This window comes from Ochotona princeps, chromosome 33 (assembly GCF_030435755.1).
Source record: "Ochotona princeps isolate mOchPri1 chromosome 33, mOchPri1.hap1, whole genome shotgun sequence".
NCBI lineage: Eukaryota > Metazoa > Chordata > Mammalia > Lagomorpha > Ochotonidae > Ochotona > Ochotona princeps.
In genome coordinates, this window is record NC_080864.1 from 5,080,212 (window position 1) to 5,099,740 (window position 19,529).

At 56.7% G+C, this 19,529-nt stretch overlaps 2 protein-coding genes across 3 annotated transcripts; one reads left to right on the plus strand and one right to left on the minus strand.

Moving 5' to 3' along the window:
* Positions 1 to 749: 749 nt before the first annotated feature.
* On the plus strand, positions 750 to 5,497 carry PLPP2 (phospholipid phosphatase 2). Of its 2 annotated transcripts, none has more exons than XM_004595690.2 (6): positions 750 to 885; positions 2,466 to 2,617; positions 2,773 to 3,050; positions 4,792 to 4,849; positions 5,029 to 5,205; positions 5,317 to 5,497. In XM_004595690.2, exons 1-6 carry the CDS (start codon positions 834 to 836, stop codon positions 5,464 to 5,466), a joined length of 867 nt encoding a protein of 288 aa, XP_004595747.1. In that variant the 5' UTR covers positions 750 to 833; the 3' UTR covers positions 5,467 to 5,497. The 2 variants fall into 2 exon arrangements, with proteins under 2 accessions (XP_004595747.1, XP_058513765.1); XM_058657782.1 differs by having other exon boundaries at positions 770 to 844.
* A 9,348-nt stretch (positions 5,498 to 14,845) lies between these two features.
* On the minus strand, positions 14,846 to 15,796 carry LOC101529401 (olfactory receptor 10H1). The gene has a single exon (XM_004595966.2). The coding sequence runs from the start codon at positions 15,794 to 15,796 to the stop codon at positions 14,846 to 14,848; it is 951 nt and encodes a 316-aa protein (XP_004596023.2).
* Between the last annotated feature and the right edge of the window lie 3,733 nt (positions 15,797 to 19,529).

Here is a 19,529-nt window from a genome sequence, read left to right on the forward strand (position 1 = left end):
GGGCTTTGCCACCACAGTTTACAAGGCCCATCCGGTAACATCTGCAGGTGAGGCCTAGGCCCCGCCCAGCCCTGCTCCCCGTGGGACTCCCAGAGTAGGTCCAGAGGTGGGTTCCACGAGGGTCAGACTCCAGACGGCAGGCCACGACCCTAGGTTGGCCCTAATCCTCCTGTCTGCTGCCCATGCCGGATTTTAATCCTGACCCCAATCCCGACCTGAGGGTAGCGCCGGCAGCTCTGAATCCCGTCAGTGGCAGGCAGTCTGAGGGGGGCACCATATGCAGTCAGGGTGCGCTTGGCGCGCATGTACACCTGCGAATGAGTGGACATGCCGGCCACACGCCCTTCGAGGCAAGGGGCCAAGGCTGCGGGGGGCCACCACGCCCCATGAAGACGTCTCCGCCTGGAAAACGGGTCCAGGGGCTCGGAACTCCAGCCTGGGCTGGCTTCTCCCTGTTTTTGGGTGTCAGTCAGCTCCGGGGTCCGCGGCCCTATCCGTCCGTCCATCCCCTCATCTCAGAGGTCCGCGGCCCTGTCCGTCCGTCCCCTCAGCTCCAGGGTCCGCTGTTCTGCCCCGTGGTGGCCTGGCCCTCTCTGCGAGCCCCCGTACAGCGCCGAGACCTCCACTCACACCTGCCCCGTGTGCGGGGGTGGGGGTGCTGCCGGGCACCCCAAGATTCCCGGGGCTCACGCACGCACCGCCCCTCGGCGTCCCGCCCTCCCCGCCGCGCCGCGCCCCTGTCCCGCCCTCGTCGTCCATGTGACCCGCGGCCGAGCCGCGACGGGACGCGCTGGGACCGGCGTCCGGCGCGCGGGGCGTCTGGCCGGGGCGAAATGGAGCGGAGGTGGGTCTTCGTGGTGCTGGACGTGCTGTGCTTGTTGGTCGGTAAGAGCCTCGGGCTGCGCGCCGGGCAGTGGGGCGAGGAGGGCGGGCGCAGGCGGCGGGGTTCCGGGGCCGCCGCCCCCGGGCGCACGACCGTGCGCTCCCCGCCTGTTTCCTCTGCGCACCGGCTGCGGACCCTCGGGGAGCGCACGAGGTGGTCGCCGAGTCCGGGCCCGGGGCGAGCCTGGCTCTCTCCGGTCGCCGCAGCAGGAAGTAGCCTGACTTCTGGCGCTCCACCCGGCCGGGTGGTGATTCACGCAGGCGGTGGCCGGGTGCGCCCGGGCCCGGGGGTGGCGTTCCTGGGGCGCTCGGACCAGGTGCCCTCGGTCGCCGGCTCGGGTTGGTGCAGGTGGTTCCTGCGCAGCTCTGGCCGGCCCTGCAGCGCTTTCCCCGCGGGTTGGTGTGAATAGCCTGGGCACCCCCCCAACCCCCCGGGCCACGGCAACCAACCTGTCCGAACCTGTCGGGCCGGTTTGCCGGCGGAGGGGAGGGGACCTCCGAGGCCCCCTGCCCGGCCCTCGCTGGGGTCCCTGAACAAAGGCCCAGTGTTTGCCGCTTCCCCTCAGCCACCCTCCGTCCGTCCGGGGTTCCGAAGGTGGCTCAGGACCGAACCTCTCTTCCAGCTGTGGAGCGGCCCCCAAGGGGTGGTTTGGGGGGACTCGAGGGTATCCCGGGGTACCACTTCCTTGCTTATGCAGACCGAGGGAGGGTGAGGCGCGGCCCTGTCAATAATTAAACCTCTGCAGAGGGGTGGGGCCCAGGATAGCTGACCTGTGGCCTTCGCGGCGCCTGGGAAGTGGGATGGTGTAGGGGCTCCAGAAGATGGGGCGCTGGTTTGTGGATGTGGTGGGGAGGGGCCAGGTTGGGGGCGCATCTGGCATTCCAGTGTGTGCCCCTGGAACTCCTCCCACCTATGCTGTGCTGGGGATGGGGTGCCAGCCAGAGGGCCCTGTGACAGGTGCAGCCTGCCTGCCCCCAGCCGCCTCCTTGACCACAGGCCTGCTGTCAGCCTAGTGGCCCCTGGGTTCCACAGGGGTTCCCATGTGGGCCCTCAGCTCTGGCTGTTTGTTCGGGAGCTCTAGGACCTCCATGTTCCAGGAAGGCCACACACCCTTTTGCTGGTTATCACCTACCTCGCCCCAGGGATCAAAGGGCAACTGGTTGACCTGACCCATGACCCTTGGAGCCATCCCAGTGCAGGCGCGACCCCTCTTGAACTGGATGGGGGTGAGCAGGGGTGGGTAGTGGCCATTTGAAGGTGATTAGGGAACCAGTGCCCCGGCTGTGGGTGAGCCCCGAGCCCCATGGTGGCCCCCTTCCTTCACAGATGGTCGCGAAGTGCCTGCCCCAGCCAGCCTGGAGCTGGTCCCGGGGCTCTGTCCTGCCTGGTTGCTGTGGTAGGACGCAGGCAAACCCCTCAGTGCCACACGGGAGGTGGAGTGAGCCCTGCTGGAACAGAACTGGGCAGCGGTGCTCCCTCTGGGGCTGGGCAAGATGGGCCCCCGGAGGCTGTGGCAGGAGTCTACTGGGGCCAGGGCAGCTTGTGGTGGCCCACAGCCTCCCTGATTCTCTCCCCGCCCCAGCCGCGCTGCCCTTCGGCATCCTGACGCTGATGAACACCCCGTACAAGCGCGGCTTTTACTGCGGAGATGAGTCCATCCGGTACCCATACCGTCCAGACACCATCACCCATGGGCTCATGGCCGGGGTCATCATCACGGCCACCGTTATACTAGTAAGCAGGGCTTGCTGAGTGAGGGGCGGCATGGCCTGCGGTGTCTACAGGGAGAGGCCCTGCGTGTCCACCGTGGGGCCCAGATGTCCTGTGTAGGGTGGACCGCCTACACAGTCCACCATTGCCCGCCGTTGGCTGTGCTGCCTTCCCTGCAGGTCTCGGCCGGGGAGGCCTACCTGGTGTACACGGAACGCCTGTACTCCCGCTCCGACTTCAACAACTACGTGGCCGCCCTCTATAAGGTTGTGGGCACCTTCTTGTTTGGTGCCGCGGTGAGCCAGTCACTGACAGACCTGGCCAAGTACATGATCGGCCGCCTGCGGCCCAACTTCCTGGCCGTCTGTGACCCCGACTGGAGCCGAGTTAACTGTTCCACCTATGTGCAGCTGGACGGGGTGTGCAGGGGGAGCCCAGCCAACGTCACCGAGGCCAGGTGGGTGCTGTGTGCGGCAAGATGGGCACGGAGGGACAGCGGGTGCCAGGCTGGGGCCTGCTCACCTGGGGAGGCCAGTGCAGGATGGCCCTCTGGAGACCCCTGCCCTACTGTTTGCTTGTCGTCTCTGCTGACGGCTTTAGCTTCTTGCACAGACAGGGTGCTTCCTGTCCTTCCTTGCAAGTTGGAACGGAGTTCCCACCACAGAGAACTCAGTGTGTCCTTGGGCCGTCGGTGTACGGCGGGCTTCAGCTGCCCGCTTTCCCCAGCTCTGGTACCTGCTGACTTCCCTGCATGGGTCTGCCCACCGGATGTCCTGAGAAGGGGCTGTGACTGGGCCTGGCGTGATGGCTCTGTGGCTAAATCCTCACCCTGCAGTGCCTGCATCCCCTAGGGGCGCCGGTTCGAGTCCCAGGTGCTCCGCTTCCCATCCGGCTCCCTGCCAGTGGCCTGGGAAAGCAGTGGAGGACGGCCCAAAGCCTTGGGACCCTGCACCTGCGCAGGAGACCCAGAAGAGCCTCCTGGCTCCTGGCTTCAGATCGGCTTGACTCTGGTTGTTGGACCCCACTTGAGGACTACCGGTGGATGGAAGATCTTTCTGTCTGTCCTTCTCTCTGTAAATCTGACTTTCCAGTAAATAAATAAATATATGTACATATATATATATGTATTTTTGTTTTAAATGACTGTCCATGGGTCTCCCACCCGATGTATCCTGAGAGAAGGCTTGTCCCACCATGGTTCTGGCACGTGGAGTCGGGCCTGGCAGTTCACCGGTGCCTTGGCACTGTCCATTTCTACTTCCTATATTTTGGGGCTTATTGTGGGATGCAGACATTTTGTAATCGCTTTTGTATCTTTTTCCTTAAAGATTCTTCTTCTTTTTTTTTTCAAAAAAAATTATTTGATAAGGTAGAGTGAAAGAGAATCTATTGGAGCTGAACTTGTCCAAAACTAGGAGCCAGAAGCTTCTTTTGGGTCACCCATGTATGCAGGGGCCAAGGCCTTGAGCTGGCCCTGCTGCCTCCCCGGGGGGCGGGTATTAGCAGGCAGCTGGACAGATGTGGGGGTTACCGTGCAGTGTGGCGCAGCCTGGGGGCACTCACCCCTCATTGTTGGGGCTGTGAGGCAGCACGCTGGTCCTACTGTTGCATGTCATCTGTGGGGCCCTGGGGTGCCGCAGTGGGAATCCGAGGAGCTGCTCCCATGGGAATGGGGACGTTTCCATATGTAGTCCTCCCTGACCTGGCTCCCAGGCCTTCGGGAGCTGACCAGAGGGACCCGGGGCATAGCGGTGCAGCCGCTGCATGCTGGGCCAGGGCAGGTCCTGAGTGTCCCCCAGGCTGTTGCACCCAGCACCCCGTCCCCCCAGGCTGTTGTACTCGGCACCTGGTCCCCCCAGACTGTTGTACTCAGCACCTGGTCCCCCCAGGCTGTTGTACTCAGCACCCCGTCCCTCCAAGCTGTTGCACCCAGCACCCTGTCCGCCCAGACTGTTGTACTCAGCACCTGGTCCCCCCCAGGCTGTTGTACTCAGCACCCTGTCCCCCCAGGCTGTTGCACCCAGCACCCCGTCCCCCCAGGCTGTTGCACCCAGCACCCTGTCCCCCCAGGCTGTTGCACCCAGCACCCTGTCCCCCCAGGCTGTTGCACCCAGCACCCCGTCCCCCCAGGCTGTTGCACCCAGCACCCCGTCCCCCCAGGCTGTTGCACTCAGCACCCTGTCCCCCGCCCCCCCCAGGTTGTCCTTCTACTCTGGCCACTCCTCCTTCGGCATGTACTGCATGGCCTTCCTGGCGGTGAGTCTTAGTGACTTGTTGGGGGGCTGTGGCTGTCGCCTCTTCCCTTGCCTGTTTCCCCACTTGTAGGGATGGGTGAGGTGGGGGGTACGCTCTGGTGGATGGTGCTGGTGGGGTTCTCCCTCTGCCCCATGGGGTCCCCACCACCCCGTGACCTCCGCCCTCCCACCCCACCCCAGTTATACGTCCAGGCGCGGCTCTCCTGGAAGTGGGCGCGGCTGCTGCGGCCCACGGTGCAGTTCTTCCTGGTGGCCTTTGCCCTGTACGTGGGCTACACGCGCGTGTCCGACCATAAGCACCATTGGAGTGACGTCCTCGTCGGCCTCTTGCAGGGGGCGCTGGTGGCTGGCTTGACTGTGAGCTCTGCACCCCGTCCCCGGGACCCCGGGAGTCCTGCCAGCCCTGCCCACTGCCCCCCCCCAACCTCCCCAGCTCCCCCGCAGTACCACTACCCTGTCTTCTCCCAGGTCCGCTACATCTCAGACTTCTTCAAACCCCGGCCGCCGCGGCCCTGCCCCGAAGGAGAGGAGTTGGAGCGGAAGCCTAGCCTGTCGCTGACCTTGACCCTCGGCGAGGCTGACCGGAACCACTATGCATACCCTGGCTCCTCTCCCTGAGGCCGGTGAGGCCCACTGGAGCCCAGGCTCTCCGTGCTGGCCGCCCTCACCCTGACGCTGCCTGGGAGGCCACCTGGCAGCCGGTCCTCGACGGTCCTGGTGGGGCGAGGGCGGAGCCCGCATTGCAGCTGCTGCTTGTATAAGAGGAGATGTGCGTTTGGACTTGCAGTAAAACTGGGCGTCTGTCTGCCCTGGGGTGAGCGCTGTGCCCAGCTCCTGGGGCGGGGGCAGGCAGTGCCCCACCTCGCCCACCCTTCCTTTTTGGCTGGGTGGTGGGTCTGCACGCGACAGTGACAGGGTGGTTCCCTGCTGAGCCGGGCTGGGGGACAGTCCTGAGCCACCCCGAGCAATGAGGTCTCTGCCACAGGCCCCTGTTGAAGCCTGCCAGGGGCCCCGGGAAGGCGCTGTGAGCCCAGACGGCCTCCCTGGAGGTGCCTGTGGGCAGGCCTGAGACATGAGGCGGGCTCTGACATGTGTCCGCCTCCTCGCCCCGAGTCCTCTAGACCCCTTCGTTCCTCCTGACCCCCCATTCCTCATGACCCCCCATTTCTCCTGACCCCTTCCTTCTCCTGACCCCTCTGTTCCTCCTGGCCCTTCCGTTCCTCCTGGCCCCCCCATTTCTCCAGAGCCCCCCACCTTTCGATGATGCTTCTGACCCTAAGGCGCTGTAGGGAGTCATTTCTGGCCTGCCCACTGCCTGTGCTGCTGCTGGGCGTCCCGGTTGGTCCCATGGCTGCACCCTTTGGTCCTGACCCTTGTCCTCTGCTGACTGACTTGGGGACCTGGCTTCCGACAGTGACGGCCGAGGGCCACGGCACAATCTTCTGGCCTCCCTTCTCAGCGTGGATGGGCAGCAGTAAACAGACATTTCACCAGACTGTTTCCTGTGTTGAGCTGGTTGCGTCAGCGCCTGGAGCCCATCTTACCCCAAGCCTTGTAGGCATCAGATCCTACCCTGGCAGGTTAGTTATGTCGCATTTGGGGACCCTGGTGTGTCCTGGTGTCTCCCCCTGGAGGCCATCCTAGCTTTCCCATGATGCTGCGGTTGGCATAGGGAAGGGTCTTGCCCGTGCAGACGTGTGGTTCCAATCCCTGCGGGAACAGCTCTGGGCTTGGGGAGCCAGAGGGTGCCATGCTGGGGTGGCCTCCTGCGTGGAGGAGCTGGAGGGTGGGGAGGTGCTGGAGCAGTGAAGGGAGGGGCCCACCCCGAGAGGCTGCCAGGGCCAGGAAGGTCATGGGGGCGCCTGTGGACATCCCACAAATCTAATTTCGAAACAACATTGTTTTGATTTTTTTTTTTTTTTAAATAAGAGTTCCTTGTTCGTTTCTTTAGAAGACAGATGAACGGGGGAGATTGTCTTGGTTTGCTTTACAAATGGTGATGCCAGCAGGGGCTGGGCCAGGGGCCGCATCCTGGTGGCTGTGTGGGTGCAAGGGCCGGAGCACCGTGCTGGCAAACTCCCACCCTTGAAGGGGTCGTCAGGTTCAGGGCAGACCATGCCACTGTCCAGGAAGGACCTTGGTTGGCGTCTCGTGTGAGGGGTGCATTTGCTCTGGCCGCGGCGACATTAAAAACGCCAAGTCATACTCTTGGAGGTCCGGGGAAAACTGGCAAAAGTGGCTGCGCTTAAAACCTTTTCTCCGCTGCTCCTGTCCCCGTTTGTCTAAGCTTTTTACCCGCTTCTTCCACCACCCTTCCTCCCGTTTTCCACCACCCTTCTTCCCAATTCTTCCCGTTTCTGTATCCCCCCACGCCCCCCACCAGAACGTCCCGAGCCAAAAGCGAGAGCGAACCAAAAAGGCTGTATGGCCGAAAACGGACTGCTTATATCTAGTTCTTCCACCAATCACGTCTGCCCGTGGTCCACGGGGCTATCTGATAGGCCAGCCATCGCAGAGGGGTGGAGAATTAGCCTATCCTTGTGACTTCCTGCCTGCCTCCTGGCGGGGACAAGTCCCGCCTCCTGGCACCCGGCCAGCCGCCATCTTGAAGCCCCTCACCCGTGTGGGGTCGGCCGCTCCCCACACCGCCCCCCAAAGAGGGGACACCCCGGCTCACCGCCCCTCAGAGGGGAACGCCCGTGCTTACAGCCCTGGGGGGGGGGACGACCATGCTCCTCTGAGGGGGACACCCACGCATAGCCCCGCTAAGGGGGCACACCCGTGCTCCTAGTCCTGAGGGGGCACACCCACTGTTGAGGGTGTGTGAGGACTTAGACTGGGTGGTAGGCAGTTAGGGCATTCTGGGTCCCCGAGTCATTTTCTTCTCAAAGATAAAATGGTATTTTCCGGGTCTGGTGCCGTGGCCTAGCGGCTAAAAGTCCTCGCCTTGAATCCGCCCGGGATCCCATAGGGGCGCCGGTTCGAATCCCGGCAGCTCCACTTCCCATCCAGCTCCCTGCCTGTGGCCTGGGAAAGCAGTGGAGGACGGCCTAAAGCCTTGGGATCCTTTACCCACGTAGGAGACCCGGAGGAGGCTCCTGGCTCCTGGCTTCAGATCAGCTCAGCTCCGGCCAATGTGGCCGCTTGGGGAGTGAACCAGTGGATGGAAGATCTTCCTCTCTGTCTCTCCTCCTCTCTGTAGATCTGACTTTCCAATAAAAATAAAAACATCTTAAAAGCAAGCAAACAGACAGAAAAAAAAAAAAAACCCTGGCATCTCTAAACCAGGCTTGTTTGCTTGGTCAGCTCCTGTTACCACGCAGGGTGTAGCTGTGAGGCTGTAAGGAGCGCTTGCCAGTTTCACAGCTTAACACAATTCATGGTGTGATTGTCCTAATGGTTCCTGTTGGTTTCCTTGCAGATGGCTGTAAGGTTCCCCCCACCCCCCGCCCCGACAGTGCAGGCCAGAACACAGCCCAGGCACGCGTTAGCAGGGAACTGGATCACCAAGTGGCGCTTCTGAGTGTGGGATACCAGTGTTGCCAACAACAGCTTAACCTGCTGTGTCACAGTGCCAGCCCCTGCTGGCACATTCTTGGCCCAGGCAGTCTGAAAAGCAAACTGCCAGCTTCCAGAAGTTCCATCCAGATGGCATTGTGCCAGGCATCTCCTCCCTGAGCTCAGGCGCCCAGCACGCCCCCTCGGTGGGTTGGGGAGGAACAGCCAGGACCGTGCAGCACAGCTCCTCCCTAAATGCGTTTTTTTGTGTTCTAACAACTGCACAGGGTTCTGTGGCTGGGTAGGAGTTCCTGTCTGCAAGAAGGTGTGTGGGTTTGTCTTGCTGGGTGGCAGTGCCTGCTTAGCGCAGGAGCTCCGGGTGCCTACCGCACGCCAGGGACACGGCTCAGCTCAGACGCCCGCCTCCCCTGTGGCCTCTTGCAGATCCACTCTGCCCCGCAGCGAGGCCAGCCTGAGGTGACAGGGCCTGTCCATGCCCATGTCCTCACACCCACCGGCCGTGAGGAGGTGACCCGGGCTGCCAGGCCCCACCAGCCGGTCGCCTCTTCTTCCTTTCACGCTGCAAGCTCGCTTTTTCTTTTTTTTAAATTGGAAAGTCAGATACACAGAGAGGAGGAGAGACAGAGAAGTTCTTCTGTTGATTCACTCCCCAAACGGCTGCAACAGCCGGAGCTGCACCAATCTGAAGCCAGGAGCCCGGAGCTTCTTCCGGGTCTCCCACACGCACGTGCAGGGTCCCAAGGCTTTAGGCCGTCCTCCACTGCTTTCCCAGGCCACAGGCAGGGAGCTGGATGGGAAGCGGGGCTGCCGGGATTAGAACCGGCGCCCATATGGGATCCCGGCTTGTGCAAGGGGAGGACTCTAGCCACTAGGGTACCGTGCCAGGCTCGCAAGCCCACTTCTTTGCTTCTTCTTTCCCTCACTCGTGCCCCCCGCTGCATCTGCTTGTGCCTCCCTGATGCTGCCTGGGCCCCGAGGAACCCCGTCTGATGGAACCGGGCCGGACACCGGTGGGCTCTTATACCACCTGTGCCAGGGAGGACTCATGTCAGTATGAGCTGACGGCAGGAAGGGCCCATTCAGGCTTCCCAGGGCAGGAGCAAGGAGGCTTTCCCCGGGCTGGAGAATTTTCCATGTTCAATAAACGTTGAGAGGTTCCAGAAATGGCAACAGATGTTCAGGTTCCTAGGTCAGCTTAGTCATCATGGGCAGTGCACGTATTTCGTGTTCAGTTGCTGGACATTCAACAGGGTCTGACTTCCCCATCAGGAAGGAGAGGGTTGGGATCCAGCACCTGCTCAAGTTGGACCCCTCTGAGTCAGACTTGCCGGCAACCCGCTGAGGACAAGTGCGCCAGCAGCCAAGTTTGTCTGCGTCCAGCCAGCTGTCCCTGCCTGCGCTCTAGGGCACGGGTTCCTGGTTCTTGCCAGCACTGGGCTGCTGCTCCAGGAAGCAGGAAGGGTCGGGCCCCCAGGGTCAGCACTTGGATGTTTGAAGGGTCCTATTGTCACACCCCGAATGCGTTCACTCACCTCAGGGGGACTGTGGGACCACGAACCCTTCTCATTTCTGCAAGGAGAAAGCCCATGTCCATGGTGAATGCTTGCTCGGGGCTGTCCTTGGAGAAGCAAAGCTTGGGGTGATGTGATTAAGCCACGCCTTCTTCACCTCCAGGAGATGTTTCAGTTTGACTTTTGCAAGACGTTATTAGTGACATTCACCTCCAAGCTCACGTTGATAGTGAAAACCCAACTCCCCAGCAGACAACAACTCCTGAATGGATTAGAATTCTTCCGCAGGGTGGTCCGGTGTCTATGCAAAGGGAGGTGGAGCTGCCTTCAGGTGGTTATAGAGACATCCGCCGGGCCCTGCATGCAGCAATAGCCTGCACACCTTCCTGTCCCCACATCCACTGCACGGACCCCAGCACATCGCTTCTGGATAAGGCTTGAAGCATCTTCTACGATTTCGTGTAGTGTGGGGACACAGTGGGACACAGTGACCCCTGCACCCTATCACCCTAACCCTAACCCTATGATGTGAACGCACTGGAAGATGGGCCTGGTACAGGGCCCTGCCACCCAGCGGGGAGACTTCATGAAACTTTGAGACACTTGCTTCAGCCTGGCCCACTTTTGGCAGCTGAGGCCACGTGGGACCTCAACTGGCCGATAAGGGACCTCTCTGCTTCCCCATCTCTCTGGAACTCTTTCCATTAAAAAACAAAAACAAAAAAACCTATAAAAATAAACAAGTACATTTTCCAGTCCCTGAACACGAGAGATCTTTTTTTGGCTTTCTATCCTTCTGAGTATGATGTAATTTTTATTGGCGAAATACATTTTGTATCCTTGGTTTAAATCATTCCAGTAAGATTTTTTTTTTTTGCCATAGCCAATGAGATTGCTCTTGTAACTTCCTTCCTGGGGGGCTCACGGAGTTTGGCTTTGAACTCAACGTCTGATGTTTCCAGATTTCCCCAAAGCTGAACCAGGAATCTGCCGTCAGGGAGGCCTGGACTTGAGCCTTTCCCAGCAGGAAGCCCTTGGTTTGTTTCTCTCGCCTAACTGCGTTAGTGAGGACGGGTGGATTTACATGGAAAAGAGTAGTGAGGCTTCCAGAATCTTCTGCAGTCCGTGTGACGCTGGCTGTGGGTTCGTCCAGCACAGCCGTTAGGAGGTCGAGATTTGAGACATTCTTTCGTGGACTGATTTTGCTCCCAGTTTTTGGATCGCGAGGGACTGGTCTGTCTGTCACGGTGACGCTCTGTCCTGTTGGTGTGACCCGTGCGTGCTGTGTTCCTTGGCACTCGGGTGGCTGCAGTCAGTTCGCGTAGCAGCCCCGTTTGCGTGAGGGCATTCATTTAGAGCCCATTTTTGGTCCGGAGGGAAGGTCACACTGGGCTCAGAGGACCAGCTTGCAGTTGTTTCCTGTGTTTAAAACTTTGGAGAGTTCTTGGAGCTTGAGCTGCGGCTCAGCAGGGAGGTCACCTGGTCCCGGCGTTCTCTTTGTTGGGGTGTTTAATGACCTCTTCCGACTCTCTCTGTAGCCTTTTTGTGCCACATTGTGTCCATTGGGGTACAGAGTTTTTTTTTTTAAAGATTTATTTTATTTTTATTACAAAGTCAGATATACTGAGAGGAGGAGAGAGAGGGAGGAAGTGGAGCCGCCAGGATTAGAACCAGCGGCCATATGGGATCAAGGCGAGGACCTTAGCCACTAGGCCACGCTGCTGAGCCCGGGTACAGAGTTTTATCTCTCCTCATCTTATCTCACCAATCTTTTGAAATCATTCATTCATTCATTCATTCATTCATTGGAGTCAGATACACAGAGAGGAGGAGAGACAGAGAAGTTCTTCTGTCTGTTGATTCACTCCCCAAGCAGTTGCAACAGCCGGAACTGCACCAGTCTGAAACCAGGAGCCAGGAGCCTCCTCCAGGTCTTCCACACGCAGGTGCAGGGTCACAAGGCTTTGGGCCGTCCTCGACTGCTTTGCTTTCCCAGGCCACAAGCAGGGAGCTGGATGGGAAGCGGGGCTGCCGGGATTAGAACCGGTGTCCATATGGGATCCCGGGCGTGTTCAAGGCGAGGACTTTAGCAGCTAGGCCACCGCGCTGAGCCCATTTTTTCCGATACTTTGGTTATTAATACTAGTGAGAGGGCCTGGTGCAGTAGCCTAGTCGCCGAAGCCCTCACCTTGGATGTGCTGGGACCCCACATGGGTGCCAGTTCGTATCCTGCCTGTGGCCTGGGAAAGCAGTGGAGGACGGCCCAAAGCCTTGGGACCCTGCACTTGTGTGGGAGACCCGGAAGAAGCTCCTGGCTCCTGGCTTGGGATCAGCATTGTGGCCGCTTGGGGAGGCGAGCCAGAAGGTGAGGAGGGAGGTGAGCAGCGCCCTGCACCGAGCGCTGGCGGCCACGAGAGGGCGCGCGAAGCCGCCTCGTCCGCCCCTCTGGGACTGGAAATGGCGGGGACCGTTCACTAGCAAGGCACTCTGGGAGGTGGAGTCCAACGTTCGGTCGCCCAAAGCACTCTGGGACATGAAGTCCCACGTCCGGTCTCCCAAAGCACTCTGGGACATAGAGTCCCACGTCTGGTCGCCCAAAGCCCTCTGGGAAATGAAGTCCCACGTCTGGTCGCCCAAGGCACTCTGGGAGCCGTAGTCCCGTCGTGCTCGGACCAGGGGCCGAGGAGGCGGCGTGGCGCGCCCTCTCGTGGCCAGCAGCGCTCGGTGCAGGGCGCTCCTCCAGGCCTTCCCTGTCAGGGACACTCATGACGGAAGCCCTACGCACGCCCTCAATTGTTTCCACAAACTTTTAAAAAATATTTAGAAACGTTTTTATAAAATAGAAAAATATATCTTATGAATAGTAAAATGCATTTTTATAATATTTATTTTTCTGTTTATTTACAGAACTGTGTGAATGAAGAGAGGTGGGGGGTCTGGAGCAGCTGGAGTCTTTTGCGTGTTCCCTTTATTTTACGTTTTGCAAGGATTACATATTACATATACATATGTTAGTATGTAATATTATTCTAAGCTAGTAGGGGGAGTCTGGGACTCAGCGGGGCTAGGGCCGGACCCCAGCGGCGACTGAGAGGTCAGGCAGGGAGCTGAGCAAGAGGCCGGCTGGTTGAGGGGTTCGAGACTGTGCAGGGCCTGCCTTGGGTGCCTGGTTGGTCATGAGGTTATAGAAACTCCGGGCTTTGTGTGGGAAAACTGCAAAAAAAAAAAAAAAAAAAGTTGGGCTTCCTGGGGCGGTTGGGGGTGTGTGGTCCGATTGGCCGGTTGCAGACACTGTGTGGTTCCTTTGCCGGGGTAAGATGCGTGAAGATGTTGGCCCAATTGGCGGCTTGGTAACCATGATGCTAAATGCCTGTTGTTGAAATCAACATTCTGAAAGCACTTATACACAGGCTACTCATTTTTAATGTTTTTGTACTTATGTGAAAGTCAAAATGAAGTTACAGAGAGAGAGGTGCGTGTGTGGGGGTAGCACACGAAAGAGACGGAGAAATCTTACATCCGCTGTTCGCTCCCCGAATGGCTGCACCAGGCAGGAGCTTTTTCTGAATCTTCCACGTGGATCAAGGAGCAAAAAAACTTGGAACTCAAAGCTGTGACATAAAGGTTGCCAGAGCCACAGGTGGTGGATTTACCCACAACGCCACCGAGCACCAGCCTGCGTAGGATGATCCTGACTCATGTGTACTGTTTTTCGTCTTTTCTACTTGTTATTGCTTTAATTATTTATTATTATTTTGGGATACAGTTCCACAGGCTCTGGAACTTACCTTCCACTTCCCCCAAATCCCTTCCCCTTGTGAATTCCCCCCAAATTGTCACAGCGGTATATACTGTAGTCATTTTGTGTTGCCTCCCGGGCAGTCCATGAGCAGAACAGGGAGATTAGAAGCAGAGCTGGAAAGCCAACCCAGACATCTCCACATCTGAATCATGACGTTAAATGTCTACCCTTGAGAGACGCATTCTGAAAATCAAGATGCACAAGGCACCGGTTTGTGTTCTGGCTTCCCTTCGGATCCATTTCCTTGCTAACGTGCCTGGGGAGGCAGCAGGAAGTGGCCCAAGTATTGGGCCCTTGCACGCACATGGGAGACCTGGAGGAATCTCCTCCCAGCATCATCCATTGTTTCACATAAGAGCGCTCCAAAGCTAAGGTGCCAGGAGATTCCTCCAGGTCTCCCGTGTGTGCACAGCCCAAAGGAGCAGCATTCAGAGGCAACATGGGACAAGACAGAGATGCCAATGTCCTGTAATGAGGAGGTGAGGCTGAGAGGTCTACAGGTTTACTTGGCTGCTTTCCCCCCACGTGAGGTGAAAAAGCGGAGGTGAAGTTGCTTTGCTCAGGAGGCCCCTCATGGCTCTCTTGATGTCCCTGTTCCTCAGGCTGTAGATAAAGGGGTTCAACGTGGGGGTGACCACGGTGTACACCACGGAGGCCACAGCACAGCTCTGGGAAGCAAGTGAAAAAGTTGAACTGAGATAAACTCCAAAGGCTGTTCCGTAAAATAAGCAAACCACAGTCAGGTGAGAGCCACAGGTGGGGAAGGCTTTGTACCTGCCCCCGGAGGATGGGACCCTCAAAGTGGTGGAGACGATTTTAGAGTAAGAGAAGACAATCCCTGACATAGGAAAGACACACAAAATGATGCCCAAAATGACTGTTTGTGAAGGACCATACCGTTGCAATGAAATAGGGGGAAGTCAGCTGGAGGGCAGTGATTTGAAGAGGGGAGAGGGAAAATTCAGAACAACAGACGTCCTTGTTAATCGGAACACATCGAACACAACTTACTCTGTGCTCATTTCCAAAAGCAGTGTGATTGTTCTTGTTTCAGGGTAACAATAATTTTTTTTCCAATCCACCCCCCCGCCCCCAACTAGGGTTATAAATTCTAACAGTAGAATCTGGTCATTCAATTTGGTTTTTCCAAGCAATTTGCCCCAGATCATCCACTGTTTTCTGGGTAGAGTTTGCTGAAGAATGTCTTTTTCATGGCGTTTTTCAGCTCTCTGTTCCTCAGACTGAAGATGATGGGGCTGAGGAAGGGAGTGAGGACCGTGTAGGTGATGCCCATCAAGGTGTCTCCTTCCAGAGACTGAGGGCCCCTGGGCTTGAGGTAGATGACAGAGGCGAAGCCATAGTGGACCACGACCACGGTCAGGTGCGACGCGCAGGTGGAGAAGGCTTTGTGTCGACTCTCAACCGAAGGGATCTTCAAGATTGTGGCTACGATGAAGACGTAGGAGAGCAGGATGAGGAGGAGGCAGCCAAGCAGGGTCATGATGCACACTAAACCCACGCTCTTGGCCACCACTGGGACGCTGCTGCCACAGGCCAACTTCAAGAGGGGTGGCATGTGGCAAGCAAAATGGTGGATCTTGTTAGGTCCACAGAAGGTGAGGTGGAAAACAGCTGTGGTCACCACTGTCCCCATGACTGAACCACCAGCCCAGGACCAGGCCACCAGGCAGGCACAGCCACGGGGACTCATGAGCACGCTGTAGCGCAAGGGGTGGCAGATGGCCACGTAGCGGTCATAGCCCATGACGGTGAGCAGAAAGGAGTGGGTGAAACCAAAGGTAAAGGAGAAGAACATCTGGTTTGCACAGGCCAGGAAGGTGATGGAGTGGTGGGTGGACAGCAGGTCGGCCAGCATGCGCGGGATGATGGCCAGCGTGTAGAGGACCTCCGAGATGGAGAGAGCACACAGGAAGAGGTACATGGGCGTGTGCAGGCTGTGCTCGCTCCAGACGGTGGCCATGATGAGCAGGTTCCCCAGCAGCGTGAACAGGTACATCAGCAGGAAGAGCAGGAAGAACATGAGCTGTAGGTGGGGGAAGGTGGAGAAGCCAATCAGGATGAATTCAGTAACGTCCGAGCGGTTGGCTCCCTGCATGGAGGCTGTTCCTGGGGTGAGGAAGTGGACAGGTCAGCTACTCTGGGCAGAAAGGTGACCAGTTGCTGTCATACTTACTCAAGAACGTGCCCAAAGGGCTTCTCCTGGTTTGTGGCGACATCTGGCATGGATTCAGTTGCCACGTCTGTCTAGTTTGATACTAACGTCAATCTGGTAAGCAAGATAGGAACTTTCGAGTTTGAGTTTCCGAAAAAACTTCGCCGAGAGGCTGTTGCATGCTCCCTTTCTGTCACGACCACCTTTGTTCTGCAACCCCCCTCACAACATGTTGCGTGGAGCCATGGAAGTGGTCCCTCCCTGCTGAGCAGTAGTTGCCACAGCCCAAGCTGAGACAGGTCTTGGACAGAATCGGGCAGCGATGAGACCGTGTCAGAGTTTGGGGAACAGGGTCCACACAAACAACAGGTCCTGCTGGCCGCACCAGCTGTAACCCAATGAAGAACCAGAGAATTTGAGGAGAAAGCACGGAAGGCTGTGTCCAAGCTGGGTCTTCAGCAGGTTACAGGGGTCACTAGTCCCTTTCTGGAAGTCTAAGACGATCCCCTTTGTCATGACAAAACGAAACGCCTACAAGAGCCCAGCCCCAGACTCCGACATCATTTTGGGGGAAGCCAAGATTGAGGATTTGTCTCAGCAAGCACAGTTGAGCAGCAGCTGAGCAATTCAAAGTTCAAGGTGAAGCTGTCTCCAACATTCAGGAGAACACACACAGACTCCAACTGTGCCGGAGCAGAGTGGAGAGGAAGTGGGTGCCGAAACCGGTGTGGAAGTTAAGGATATAGAGTTGGTCATGTCACAAGCAAATGTGCCCAGAGCAAAGGCATGACCAACTCCTGAAGAGCCACACCAATGACATTGCAAATACTGAAGTGGTATGAACAATGCAGCCATCTGAAAACCAAGGACCTGTTCAGGTGTTTCAAAGAGTAACTGCAGTGTGGTTTGAAATTTGTTCTGTTTCTATCATTAAGAAACTCATGGCTTCTCAGTGGGGGAAAAAGAGAAGCCAAACTCACTGAGCATTTAGAGGTGCCGAGGGTCTGAGCGTTTTGCACAAACGAGCCAGTTGAGATACTGCAAATTTGATTTGAATCTCTGACTGTTTAACATGCAAAGGCTATGTTTTTCATTATCTTAGTATGTTGACCACCCCAGAAGGGATCTATCCGTTGCAACCATTGTTAGAGCTCGCAATCCGTGCTGATGTCCCTTGCTATTCCCTATTCCTGTATTCACCTTTTTTTTAAAAAATTTATTTATTTTTATTACAAAGTCAGATATACAGAGAGGAGGAGAGACAGAGAGGAAGATCTTCCGTCCGATGATTCACTCCCCAAGTGAGCCGCAACGGGCCAATACGCGCCAATCCGAAGCCAGCAACCTGGAACCTCTTCCGGGTCTCCCACGCGGGTGCAGGGTCCCAAGGCTTTGGGCCATCCTCCACTGCTTTCCCAGGCCACAAGCAGGGAGCTGGATGGGAAGTGGAGCCGCCGGGATTAGAACCGACGCCCATATGGGATCCTGGGCGTGTTCAAGGTGAGGACTTTAGCCACTAGGCCACGCTGCCAGGCCCGAGGCCAGTAGCTTGTTATCAGTCCTGACAATCTAAAACCGTCCCAGGGCTTCATTTATTGTGGTGTACAAGGGAAGTGTTTCCAACCCTGATATCCTATAGCAGAGTGGCAGCATCCTAGCTGCTAGGCTTCTGAGACGGACTCTCCAGCGCACCCGGAGAGGCAGCCCAACGTGGGTACCATGGATAGAAGACGCAGATGGACTCCTGCCACTGGGTTGGTGTGGCACAACCCTGGCTCTTGTAACCACTCATAGAGTGAATAGCAGATGGAAGAGCTCTCTCTCTCTCTCTCTCTCTCTCTCTCTAACTCTCTGGTTTCTCTCTCCTCATTCTTTGTCTGCATTCACAGACACACACAGACACACACACACAGACACAGAGACACACACACAGACACACACACACAGACACACACAAGACACACAGACACACACAAGACACACACACACACACAGAGACACACACACAGACACACACAGACACAGAGACACACACAGACACACACACACAGACACACACAAGACACACAGACACACACAAGACACACACACACACACACAGACACACACACAGACACAGAGACACACACAGACACACACACAGACACACACAAGACACAGACACACACAAGACACACACACACACAGAGACACACACACAGACACACACACAGAGACACACACAGACACACACACACAGACACACACACACAGACACACACACACACAGACACACACAGACACACACACACAGAGACACACACACACAGACACACACACAGACACACACAAGACACACAGACACACATAGACACACACACACACATAGACACACACAGACACACACAGACACACACACACACAGAGACACACACAGACACACACACACACAGAGACACACACAGACACACAGAGACACACACAGACACACACAGACACACACACACAGAGACACACACACAGACACACACACACACACAGAGACACACACAGACACACACACACAGACACACACACAGACACACAGACACACATAGACACACACACATAGACACACACACACACACACACACACACACAGACACACACACACACTATTGTTAATACGAAAATCTTTTAAAAACATCTGCAAAAATTACTTCATGGACCCCATACTGGGAATACACATAACTAGTTGAGCATTACTAATCCAGAAAATGAAGTTCAAATTACTTAACTGCTTTTGTCCAGACAACTTTTCTCACTTCTTCATTTTAGAAACCCATGTTTACTCCCCCACCCTTTTTTAAGAATCTTTTTTGTTTTTCAAAGATCGAGAGATTTTCAGGGAGAAGGAGAGACTAGAGAAAGAACTTCCATCCACTGGTCGTCTACTCAAGGGGCCACAGCAACCGGAACGGAGCCAATCTGAAGCCAGGAGTGCCAAGCTCTTCCGGGTCTCCTGCACATGGGTGCAGGGTCCCAAGGCTGTGGGCCGTCCTCGACTGCTCTCCCAGGCCACAAGCAGGGAGCTGGATGGGAAGTGGAGCAGCCGGGATACGAACTCTTACCCATATGCCATGCCAGCCCCATTTCCAAAACAGACTTTCCCCCTTCTTGCCTGAGCACCCTAAAAAGTCATTATGGAGTCAGACGTTTTTTGTTCATGACTGTCAAATTTTTTTTTTTTTCAAAATGGACCATCTTGGAACTATGATGTGCCTTTCCCAGAACTGTGAATTAACTATTCACACGCAGAGACTGCTGTTTTATAGCACAGATGAAGCTAATGAGAACAGCTGCCCTTTATATATTCTACAGACTAGCTCTTGGGCTCAGGAACTCTCATACACTCTTACTGAGTTCTCACGCTGCGTTAGGAAGCACCTGTTCTGGGGTGCATTTTTACACATGGGGAAGCTGTTCCTCAAAGGGCACACGCCCCTTGTCCAAGGGCTCCCAAGTCTGAAATAGGAAAGCCAATATCAGAACTCAGGTCAGGGTGATCACATTTGTCTTTCTTTTAGTCATAGGCAGCGCTTGTGGTGGCTGTCATGGCTGTTAATACAAAGGAGAGGCCACTTTCAGGTCAAGGAGGTCCTCTTCCTCCATGGCTGACTGCACAGAGACACTCGCCCCTTCATCATCTCCCAAGTTC

Coding starts and splice junctions, on each gene's coding strand:
- PLPP2 (XM_004595690.2), top strand. CDS start 834: ATGGAGCGGAGGTGGGTCTTCGTGGTGCTGGACGTGCTGTGCTTGTTG. Junction 3,051..4,791: donor GCCAACGTCACCGAGGCCAG/GTGGGTGCTGTG, acceptor CGCCCCCCCCAG/GTTGTCCTTCTACTCTGGCC. Junction 4,850..5,028: donor ACTGCATGGCCTTCCTGGCG/GTGAGTCTTAGT, acceptor ACCCCACCCCAG/TTATACGTCCAGGCGCGGCT.
- LOC101529401 (XM_004595966.2), bottom strand. CDS start 15,796: ATGCAGGGAGCCAACCGCTCGGACGTTACTGAATTCATCCTGATTGGC.